General features: G+C 39.8%; 1 protein-coding gene across 1 annotated transcript in view; it reads left to right on the forward strand.

Annotated features, from left to right (window-relative positions):
* The first annotated feature begins 3,924 nt into the window (after nt 1-3,924).
* The window catches only part of LOC119358737 (protein ROOT HAIR DEFECTIVE 3-like), a 25,192-nt gene continuing 16,758 nt past the window's right edge, over nt 3,925-12,358 (forward strand). Inside the window, exons 1-8 of the mRNA XM_037625169.1 lie at nt 3,925-4,477; nt 4,809-4,875; nt 7,884-7,980; nt 11,340-11,407; nt 11,522-11,585; nt 11,997-12,062; nt 12,133-12,180; nt 12,250-12,300. Of these exons, the coding sequence (XP_037481066.1) occupies nt 3,973-4,477; nt 4,809-4,875; nt 7,884-7,980; nt 11,340-11,407; nt 11,522-11,585; nt 11,997-12,062; nt 12,133-12,180; nt 12,250-12,300 (966 nt within the window). The 5' untranslated portion in view covers nt 3,925-3,972. The remainder of the gene's footprint in view (nt 4,478-4,808; nt 4,876-7,883; nt 7,981-11,339; nt 11,408-11,521; nt 11,586-11,996; nt 12,063-12,132; nt 12,181-12,249; nt 12,301-12,358) is intronic.

Consider the following 12,358-nt stretch of genomic DNA (forward strand, 5'->3'; position numbering starts at 1 on the left):
AACAACTAACATGATGCATGTGGTGAATGTGGTGGTGGCTGAGGTCGAAGCGATGCACCAGGGTATTCTATTTATACGCGGCCTCGGGTGTGACAAGATCTTGATTCAATCTGACAACTTAATCGTCGTGGATGCTTTAAATATGAATGAAGGGTACGCTCTGGTGGCGGCACCAATTCTTGGGGATTGTTGTAGCTTGCTTAAAGATTTTGGGAAGGTCATTATCGAATATTGTAGTAGAGAGTCCAACATGAATGCTCATGAGTTAGCTAGTTTTGTGAGGGGTAATCCATCGATGGTGTGGTCAGATACACCTTCTTCTTTTATTCTCAATGCTTTAGCAAACGATGTAAGAGTGATTTGAGTTAATAAAGCAGCCATGAAGGCCTTCCGCTAAAAAAAAAACTCGCTACCTTACGAAGCCTGGACTGTTGCTTTCTTTCTTTCACCGGCTCTTGATTTGGTAGACTTATTACATCCGAATTACTACATCCCTTTTTTGCATAGACACCTGACAACAAGGTGGTTTGATACTGTTGTTATGTACATATTAACATGTTATGTAGTAACTTTAAATCTTAGCCATTGTTATTTTGATCAAATGTTGTAAATAATATTAGCATATGTGGACTAAAATGATGGCTTGGTTGTCTCTTATCTATACCAAATAACTGCCTGCTCATCGTCGCTCTATTTGACAAAAAACAAAAACTCATTTTTCTATACATTAACCCGCAGTACACGTTTAAGTCATAGTCGAAACCTTTCTTTTTTTGCATTTTCTCAGGAAAACCCTCTGACGTTTCAGGTAGTCAACCCACTTTTCATATCTTAGTCAGCTGAATCTTTTTTTATTTTAACAAAAAAACCTTGACTTTTTGGTTAGTTTATATAAAACAAAATTATTTATATTTTTTAAACCGTAACTCCAATTTTACTATGTTATATGTGAAATTTGATTAGAATCTAAATATGATGTTAATTTTACTTGTTAATTATTTGTAAAAAATCATTGTTGGTATAAACATAATCTATAATGCACGATCCGTTTTTCTTTCGTAAAGGCGGCGCTCTGAATTGCAAATAAACACCCACTAAAAACCAGATTTAGAGGACAGAAAATATCGATAACCATGCATGCGCACCTCAGAATGCCTCGCGGGGAAAAACTACATATTTCCCATCTTATTTTCGAGCGAGTGTGCGTACGCGTGCGTGAGAGAGAGACGCCTTATGACTGACCACATTCAAACGTGTTTTTATTTTGTGAGTACTGAAGCCACTGTCGGCAACATAAATGTGATGACATGTCGAAATAAAGACATGGACTAACTAGGGTCTTGAGTCATGATTACTGGGATAAAAACGTGTGTTATTTTCTCTCCTGTTGCATTACCCGGGTTCTTTTGCTAGTTTTAATAATATAATAGATGTTTTTTTGGTGTTGGAGCAGCCCACGGCGGTGATGATGAATTAAGGTGTGAAGTCCGTGGGTAAAAAGATCGACGAGTCTGCACAACGGACTGGCTCTATTATATGTGACAGTACCGATACTATTTATGAAATGCTTTGCCAGCTTTTTGTGGGATAATCCTCAAAATACAATTACAGATCCTAGAAAATGCAAAGAATTCTCAGACATGTCCTTCCTCCACCTGTCATCCATCCGCCCCGTCGTTCTTTATTTTTTCCTCAGCCACACGTGAGCAGGGACGGAGCTCGAGGCGCATGGGGTTTTCCTCTCCGTTTTCATCTCTCTCTACGGACAGGGAGTAGAGCTCGAAGACCTGAAGAGCAAGACCTTTTTTTTAAAGGAGGAGGACCTTGGCCTCTACATCTGGACGATGCATGTAATCATTTTATTAATTATTCACATAAAATCTTACAAAGTCATACAACAGTAAGACTAAAGCCACCGTCAAGGCAACATTTGTCGCTACTCCTATCTAGTTGATGTAGGGATGCTGATAGTCTGGGCCTAATACCAAACAGACGTCGCAGCCAAACCTAACATTTAAGACCTGAGGACATCTGCCGGGTATGGGGCACCAACCAGTCCGGCGCACTCCTCAACCAGGACGCCTGCCAGGTATAAGGCCGCCGCAGCCACCTGTCACCAATCCATCTTCAATGCTGTACTGCTGCATCTACCTTGCCCGGTCTACCTGCCGTCGACGCCACCACGACGCCAGACAACGTCACCATCCTGCGCTCGTCCATCATCGCACGCCCACCGGCGAGACCCCGCTGCTCCATGCCACTGAGACCCGCTGTTGCCGACGTGCCAGATGCCACACCACTCCTCCGACGCGAAACACCACCTGTTGCCACTGGTCCCATCCCGTCCGCCTGCAGTTCCTCAAACCGAGCACCCAAACACCCTAAGCGGAGCCTCCTAGAAGGATACAACACACGCAATGCAGCCACCGCCCAATCTAAGGAGATTTAGGGTTTTCACCCGGGCATGGGGTCGGGGTGGAGGGCAGGGACCTCGACGGCGCTTGCAAGGAGGAGAACGGCGAACGTCGCCAGCCGAGGGCGCCATCGCCATGCCTAACGGGGCCGCCGCCCCTGGTCCAGGTCCCTCCACGAAGGCCGGCGTGGCAAGATCCGCCACAAGCGACGAGATCGGGCACCGCGCGGCCGACGCCATCGCCCAAGCCGCCGTCGACCGATCCTGCCGCCGCCGGGAGCCCGCACGCTGCCGAGAGTCCCACACCCATGGATCTGGGGACCAGTGCACCGCCGCGAGTCCGCCGCCTCCGGGATCCACCACACCGCTGGGAGGACCGCGCCCTGCGGATCAGGACGCCCACGCCGCTGCAGATCTGGGAACAGGAGGAGAGACCCTCCGCCGCCACCGTCGCACGCACAGGCTTTACCCAGCGCCGACCATCGGCAGCGGCGGAGGAGGAGAAGGGCGCTGGAGGGACTAGGCGGTGGCGGCGGCTGAGCCCTCCCGAGTCGCCCGCGGGGGAGGCGACGTGAGAGAGCCCGAAGATGGAGACCCTACCACCATCAAACTCCTCTTCGGCCGTCCGTCTTGATGTTCTCTTTGGCCGTCCACCTCTAGCTAGGTGTTCGTTTAAGGAAACACCAGAGGAGTTGTGGGGAAGGTTGATGACGGCAGCGGACGAATGGGCGCAGCCAATGGGGAGTGTGGCAGACGGACGACATGGGCGTGGTGTGCGCGAGGGGAACTGGATCTTTTTCTTTCTCATTTATGATTTGGATACCTGATGAAATTCATATGAATTGGATGCCAACCATAGCAGACTGACAGGTGAATGAACCGGACGCTTTGCCAGCCCAATAGCTGGTTTGGTAAAAGAATTGTAACTTATACTACAATAACATATATTTTTAACGGTCATATGTGTCTCATTTATTTCATAAGGATCATAGTACAAGTCACGTACACACCGATTTGACAAAACAAGTCATTTATTTGGCAAACATTTATTGGCTTACCAAGGAAAATATGATTTATTTGGAAAGCCAATAAGATGTGCAGCAGTTGAGGCCGTTTCGAGGAAAACCGGTGAAAAAACCATAAGTAGGAGGAAAAATATAAAAAGGAAAAAAGGGAACCTATGTAAGGAGGTTGGATGAAGGGGCGAGCGAAATGCTAGGTCAAATAGGGAACCTACGATCTTTTTTAGATAGTAGAGATGTGTAATCCCACCACGCAGCAAGCCTTGTCTTCAAAGATTATTTTACCCTTAAATAGTCAACCTCATAGCCAGTCCTATTATATGAATGATTAATAAATAATGCTATCTCTTGATAACATGCTGTTGGCCGTTTTATTAGCTTTGCTGTAAGAAGTAGTCCAGAAACCGGCGACTGATGAGGGCGCGGTGTGCATTTAAATAGCCCGAGGAAGGAACTTCAGGTTCCACATCTCCTCCCCTCCACCCAGTGCCCTCAGTCCTCAGACTTTAGATCCCACCGTGTTTCCACAACTTAGAGATGGCTTCGCCAATAGCCTTCTGTTCTGTCCTCCAAGGTATGGGAAATCGGCTGGCTGTTAGGCTCAACACCCAAGACAAGAATGGAAGGAAAGCATGGGAGGATCTCCACGGTAAGCTAGCAGATGTTGCCACTTCCATTGCTGAACCAACAACGACCGTCGAAGCTCTGCTGAGATATCTGAAAAGGGAGATGGGGTCGCTACTTTTTGGTGACCCGGATGCTCAAGCTTTACTTGGGCAGATGATGGGGCATGTTGAGGAAAAAGTCGGCGCACAGAGTGTTGATGCCTTTCAGGCTATTCCTCTGCTAAAAAATCTGATTCTCCAGGTTGCTCGTCAGTTAAACATGACTCCACTTCGTAACTCGGTTCATTCAGACTTGATAGACGGAGACAGTACTTTTGTTCAAGAAAACGTGGAGTGCATGGTCAACAACTCAGTCGAGCTCTCTGCTCCAAGCGCTTCCTACACCGTAGTCTCCATTGTGGGAGCCCAGAGCAGTGGTAACCTAAAATCCCAATATTTTACTACTGCAATAAGACACATTTTAATTCGTACTCTATTCTCTGTATGGAGTTGGAGTGCCTGAAATTTTTGTCGCTCCAGAGACTACCATGTGCTCTTTTTACTATTAGATTAGATTTGTTCAGTCCGATGCTTATGTTTCAGTTATATTATCCTTATATTTTAAAGTCAGGTATTATCTTTTTTTCTGCCAGGTGTTATCAAATAGATGTCTTTATGTGCATTTAAGCATGGTACTTTATTCTCTTAATGAAAAACTGCCGTGAATCTAAACTTGATATAATTACCTTTGATTTATGCATTTAACAGGAAAAAGTTACTTACTTAATCAACTCTTCAGAACTAAGTTTCCCGTGATGGACGGCCAACTTGGAAGGTAAACTCATCTAGTGTATTTTATATAATTAATTAATTATCACACAGTTTGAGATGAAATTGTTGGCATGGGTCACAAATCCCACTTGTATGGGCACACTTTGCTCGGTACTAGCTAGACAGTGCTCTATTTTCTCATACAAGGTTGTGCATGAAATTGTTGGCACGGGTCACAAATCCCACTTGTATAGACACGATGCGCCGACTATATATAGCGGAAGTAGAGTCGGAGAAGCGTGTATCAGTTGTAGTCGAACTCCTGTCTCCTCCTACTGATCACACGAATAGTGTGTCCCTCGTGTAGTCTGTCTAATCATCACAGATCAACGCCTCCAAGGTTTCCATACGTTTAGGGAGGATCATCACTCGCCAGGGTTGCTAAATCTGAATTGGCGACTTTTTTCGGCATGGGAGAAGTGACGACTGGGTTTCAGGAATTTCGAATTGGCTTAATCCTAAAGCATCTGCCCCTTCTCCTTTTATAGACAGTAATCGGCTTCTACATTCGAGGCCCATTAGGACTCATCGTCTACTCTGATTCAGATCCTAATCTTAATTAGACCCTATTGGTTTTCATGCACATTTGTACATGGCCTGAGTACTCCTGCTCGGTCACTAGTTGGTAGCAACCCCTAGTAGGATGTGCAAACTCACAAATGCACATAAACATCGTATCAGATCACATTGTGACATACAAGTCCACCCCTTTGCCTCATGATATTGTTCAAGCTCGAGCTCCACCGCTCTGTTGATCCCGTGACCCGGAATCCTTTACTAGGTCAACTGATTAATTAACCTTAACTAGTAGGCCATGCAGTTTTGGATCCGATCACTTGAGGGTCCTAGAGATATCTCTCTCATTGTAGTGAGGGGGAAATACCATCTTGATTGACCGTGTCTCATAGCATTCTTCATGACAAACAAGAAAGCAACATTCATAACTACCAAATTATGGAGTAGCATTTGATAACCCCTAAGTAAGTCACTACACATCTCAAATACATGCCAAAATCTAAAGTCTAAGGGCATAGCATACACATTGTAAGAGACAGCTAAAAACATTACCACTATGTCTCAAGTTGTGTCTGTCCAACCCCATGTTCCATAACTACAAATGATCACATTATTGGTTCGCCATCTAGATGTCAATGTGTCCTCATACGAATTCTGATTAGGGACCAATTTATAATAATTATTCAAGTTCAATACAAAGTTTGGCAAACAAGTCACATACTTACCAATTACAAATGATATTATCTAATAAATCATGAATGCAACGAAATATTTATATACTGTGATAGCCTCTAGGGAAAACTGCATTTGTTTTCTATGCAAAATATTTTATACATGCCAATTTTCCGCACCTTTATTGATCTAAATTTTTACAAATTGAATGCAATTAAACTCTTTTACATTACATGAGTAGTAGCATAAAAAACATTATTTCAATCATGCATAGACATTTTAGTTTGCCTGACCCAAATGAAATGTCTTTACATCAGTTAAAACATTTCATGAAGGCATTGTCTCATGTCTCGATACCCTAACTTAATGGAATTTGTCGAAATTTTATTTAAAAAATAATATGTTGGTAGCAATCCTTGAAAGCTCAAGACCTTGATGGAGACGAACATTGTCGTCCAGCTAACTCAACCTAATATAAGATCTTAGTTGTACTCACGATTGTATTCTTGTATCTTTTGGAGGGGCCGGGATGCATCAAACTTGTAGAAAATGTATATATAGAACGACATAAATGCCTCAAAATGTGTCTCTAGCTACGAGGTAAGTTCTCAATTCATAAGGTGAACCTCATGTATCTACATTAATATTTGTGTCAATTTATATATGTGTGCCTAAATAAATGATTCTGTAGCACATATACCATATCGTATACATTTGAGATACTTTTGCCAAAGCGAATTTCTGGTCATGAGAGTGGCGTTTTGGCACACAGGAGCGCGTGATCCTGGTTTTTAAAATGTGTTTTAAACGTATTTTGAAATGTCAAAAAATCCCAGCAAAAATTTGGCGTGTCCATCTCGATATTGTACATGCTCCCAAAGTCGTTTTGCGAAAAACCGATAAGTTCTTTGTTGCGTGTGAAAAAGACAAAAGTCGATGTTCAAAAGTGCTTTTCACAAGACATCTTTTTATCTTTTTTACACAAGCCACAAAAAATGTCGGTTTTCTTCGAAACTTGACATGGACACATATAATGTCAAGATGTATGCCAAATTTTTGTTTGGAATTTTTTCACACTTTGAAATATTTTTTCCGGTGACAGGAGTGCGCGCTCCCATGTGCCAAAGCGAATTTCTGGTCATAATGTCCCTACACTAGAAAAGTACCCCTACGCAATAGTACGGTGTTTGTATAGAGACAAACCAACTAGTATCTCTAGAGAAATATCTCAACAATAGATTTCTGCTATATTGTTAGTTGGTACTAGGTGCAGGGGCACCTAAGTTTGCATACATATTAGCAGTGAGATATGATTTTTTTTTTTTTTGAGGAAGCAGTGAGATATGATTAATGGGCAGAACTACTCTATCTAATCGGCACTTTTGTATATCATGCCTACAGCTGGCAATGCAGTCATAATAATCTAGTTTCCCAACGTGCCATTATACATTTTATTGTTTGTCTTTTCGTGTAAAACAGAATCATGATTGACAATAGCAGTTTTAACATAATCAATATAACATATTATTGCCAAATTCCAAATTTGCATTCAACTTTTACAAGTGACACCATTATTTTTTAGAAATGTGGGCAATAATTCTATAATATTTCCAAATTAATCATTTTATAATTTATTTTGTCAAACAGACTATCAGCTTGTTTACAAACAGATTATACACTTCGGCCACTGCAAGCTAATCCTTTGTATACATGCCATTTAGTCTTGCTTCATACCTTGGACATCTTTCTCAACTGTTCAATCCAAAAATGTAGGTTAGCACTATATCTGTTGATATTTAAAATAAACATTATTTCAATACACAGGACTCAAACTACAAAAGGAATACTAATGTCAAGATGCATTGATCCTTCGATGTTAGTCCTAGACATAGAAGGTTTTGACGGAAGAGAGAGAGGGCAGGTAAGCAATACATTTTCCACACTTTTCTTTTCGTGAGCATTCACCTTTAGGCATGACCTTATGTGTAAGATCTTGCCACATGAAATATACTCTATTTTAGATGACATGAAGTATATTATGTATTGTAGCATGACGAAAGTTCAAATGGTGGGGAGTGTGTTGTATGTTTTTCAATCAATATACTTGTTATTAATTGTGTATTTGATACATGTATTGATTCAATAGGTTGGAGATCAAAATGCAAATTCAAAAAATTGAGCTCCATTTGTAGGATTTTCCATGCCACTACCCCTTTCCCTATTTCTCCATAGGTGCTACACGCTACAATAAATGCAGTACATCGGGAGGAAAGTTAGGGAAAATGGTATTTCTTTCCAAGAACACCTGTGATAGGGAGTTGAATGATTCAACATGTATATTTTCACAGCAACATTTAATTATTAACATGAATTTGATCTTTCACACATAGATAAATATACACAGCAAAGGCATAAGTTCAACTCCTCTAATCCATCAACAATTTATATATTTCAGTATGACTACCAAGAATGGAATATGTCTAAGGCGAAAAATGTGTGATATTGCACCATTGCGTACTTGAAATACAAACAAAAATAGCAAGACCAAGTTGTCGACAATCCCTCTGGCTTAGTCACCTCCTAACCTTACTCAACCTTTCTCGCAAAAAAAACCATACTCAACCTCGAGGCACACAAAGTTTATTTGTATATATCATTATTCACCGAGGTCCCTCTATTAGTTAGGATGTGGACTTACTTTCCACACTTGCAGACCGGAATGATAACGGAGAAGTATGAATAGAAATGAAAAATAAAAGGAAATATCAAATGAGCAACCATCACTATGGGATGGCAGGGATTTTGAGACTTGCAGAATAATCCTCAAAATAGAATTCGGTCTTGATAGAGATACTCAGTTAGACAAGGCCCGCCTCAACAACCTGGTCAAAATATGGATTTTAAGCTCAACAACCCTGCCGCCATTTGAATTCGAGGCTAACACTCTGCCTCGAATCTTTCTAGGCTATGTTGCCAATCTCAGCATGTTGAAGCTAAATATTAGCCACAAAAAGCCAACACGAGTAATTAGATATTGATGTATTACTTTTGTTAATATCACAATTAATAGAAAATGAGTATTATATTCATAAAAATTAGGCGCAAGAGATTTGGAAGGTTCAGAGTAAAATTGGATTCACATATATAATGCATGTATTAACCAAACACATAACTCACGTTTAGTCAACAGACACATAATTTTTCCATAGTCCGAGGATCGCAACAAAAGTACACTTTATATCCTTTAGTAGTGTGTCCTAGATTTCTCGATCATCGTCCTTGCTGAAATGATCCTATATATCAATTGTCGCATGTTGGCCATGCAGTCTACACAAAGGTAACCATATTAGAGTTTTGATTGCATCAGCACAAGGCTAGAGGTCATCAGCGCCACTAATATCTAATTAAAATCTAAAAAGGTACATAATTCTTTTTTGTATTGTGTCAATAACTTTGAATAAGTCATAACTCAGACCCTACTTGCACTTATGTGCACTAAATGAAAAATGGATTGGATCTTTAATGTTTTTATATACAGTTCTAGTAGTGTAGATTGTTGAGTAACAGCAGCACGACATTGTACCTCATAAAACTCAGCTCTAAACGGGTAAATTTCATAGAGTTCACTGAATACTTTTTGTACCACTTAATCGGACATCATGTATCCTATTATTTAAAACAAAATTTACATGTGTTGTCAATGTTGCATCATCGTTAAAAACTATGAAGTTGTATTATTAAAAAGTTTTATGTAATTATATGTACCTTGTTGAGTAAAGTATATACATATTGTATAAAATTAAAAGATCGAGAGGTTCAACACAAGGACAATAAGTCTATAACTTTTTCATAGTAGGAATATGACCATATTTTTGACCTAAAATGTGTAGGTATTTATAAAAGTTATCTAACTATAATCTTCCATACCAGTATTCGAGAATTTTCAAACCGGAGAACATACTACTTTCTAAGGGTGTCCATATAGTCAGCCTATCACCAAGAAACCAGCTATATACTCTCAACCAAGTAACCAACCAAGAAAATATATTGAATTGAACAAATAAAATTGAGTACCATATTGTGCTAGATTGATTACTAATCTAGTAGGAAATCATATGCGACCTCAAAAGCGAGCCATCCTCTGTGGCATGGCACCATCAAGGGTCCCTCCCCACAAGATGGGCCCAACAAAAAAAGCCTATGTAATATAGTAATTTTATTACCATTTCTTTCTTGGGCGAATTGATCATTTGAATGCTAGTTGAGCGGCCATTGCTCATTCGCCCAATTTTGAATATTTAGGAAATCAGTTGATTATTTACCCAGATATATCTTTACATTATTATCTTTGAACTTTTGAACTCCTACGCCTTAGCAATGATTCAAATGCCCGAGTCTTTTTTTCTTCCCTCTCTAGGTTGACTACCAATGCACACACTGATGCTCATGGCTCCTCTACCTTTTCATCTAAATAGATCTTTGTCTCTTTTTTTGGTTAAAGAAGCTTTTGTTGATTCTTATTGTAAGAGCTTTTTCTATTTATCATTATCGAACAAATGCCCTGTCACACTCCCTTTATTCAGAAAATGCCCCTAGCACCACCAGGCAGTAAGTATGAGGAATCATTTCCCAACACTGCCACCTTCCACCACACTACTTTAGTTTTCTTCGGATCTCTAGCTCACACGCGGTCACGTACTACCTGCTATTCTTTTTTCTGGGACCAGCTACTCTTTTAGTGATGCGTATACACATATATCTTGTGTGTGTGTGTGTGTGGGGGGTGTAAATATACATCGTAAACAAGTCTATTATACCTCTTTATCCTTCTCAATATACTTCCTTAGTTATCCTAAGATTCCTCAGTACAGTATTATAAAAGAATATCACAGAGACACCTAGTTTTTGCAATATATTTTACAGAAAATTGGTATACACACAAACTATGTAAAATATATACTCAGGCAAAAAATACATGGAATTCACTCTGGTGTATCTAGTACTCCCTCTGTAAACTCATATAAGATCTTTTAGATCACTATTTTAGTGATGAAGTATATTATAAATATTAAAGAGGTATAACTAGTTCATCTAAGTGGTATATGAGGAGTACATACTCCCAGGAGTATAGAATTATTTTCATGTGTGTGTGTGTGTGTGAGAGAGAGAGAGAGGGAGAGAGAGAGAGAGAGAGAGAGAGAGAGAGAGAGAGTAATCTCACAATTTCTCTATTCCTATTTTACTATAAACTGCTCATTTAGTTGCTATATAATGTTTCAGGATACTTTGTTCGAGAATCAAGCTGCCCTTTTTGCGTTGACTGTATCAGACCTAATGATGGTTAACATGTACGTTTGTCCATCCAGTTGTTATTTTACTTACTCATTGTGTACACGTGCTGAAATTTTACTTAACAATGGTTGAAACGGTGGCTTATCATCATGTAATATTTACTACTATAGGTTCGTAAGTGATATTGGTCGACATCAAGGAAGTGGCAGACCACTTTTCAAGACAATATTTCAGGTATTTCCACATGGCTACTTTTTCTATAATGGAGATTGAACAAATGTCAGATTGCATTATATTTTTAATTTGTATTAGATATATGATTTTACGTCCTAGTTCAAAACATGTGCTAAGGTACCTTACTTTCATGCATTCCGTCTGTAGGCATAGACATGTATCATGAGTCTGAAATTTGTTTTCACTCGCTGATGACAGAGCCTATCTAGTGCAAAGCTCTGTCCCAAATTGGCAATGAACTTATGTGTCGGTTCACATGCCTCACTTTTTATGTTTGTCCCGTTCCACCAAAATTGCATCTCTTTCACATTTTTTTCTATAAATGTACAATAATTAATACTTTGTTGCACGCGTATGATTACTAGTATCAAATAAAATCATTCTAATTTTTATAATTTCAATATTTTGCAGGAAAGGACAAAACTTCCTCCAGGCTTGACCTATATAATTGTTGTTCTTCGTGATTACGATGGAGAGGTTTGTCTTTTTAAAGACATACAAGCCTTTTTATTCATATAATTTTTAATTCGCTTTGATTGCTTTGTAGACACCACTCGAGATACTAAGACAGGATGTTATTAAGACCCTCGAGGAGGTACTTCCTTAATTTCATCAGTGTGCTTTATTAGAAAAAATATAGTATCCTATTAAATATCTCCTGCAGGTGTGGAGAAGTGTGAACAAGGAATCCACAACATTTACTGACTATATTGAGGTTACTTATCACTACTTCTAGTTTTGCATTATTTACATCCAGCAACTTTGATTTCACG

Source organism: Triticum dicoccoides, chromosome 2A (genome assembly GCF_002162155.2).
Source record: "Triticum dicoccoides isolate Atlit2015 ecotype Zavitan chromosome 2A, WEW_v2.0, whole genome shotgun sequence".
NCBI lineage: Eukaryota > Viridiplantae > Streptophyta > Magnoliopsida > Poales > Poaceae > Triticum > Triticum dicoccoides.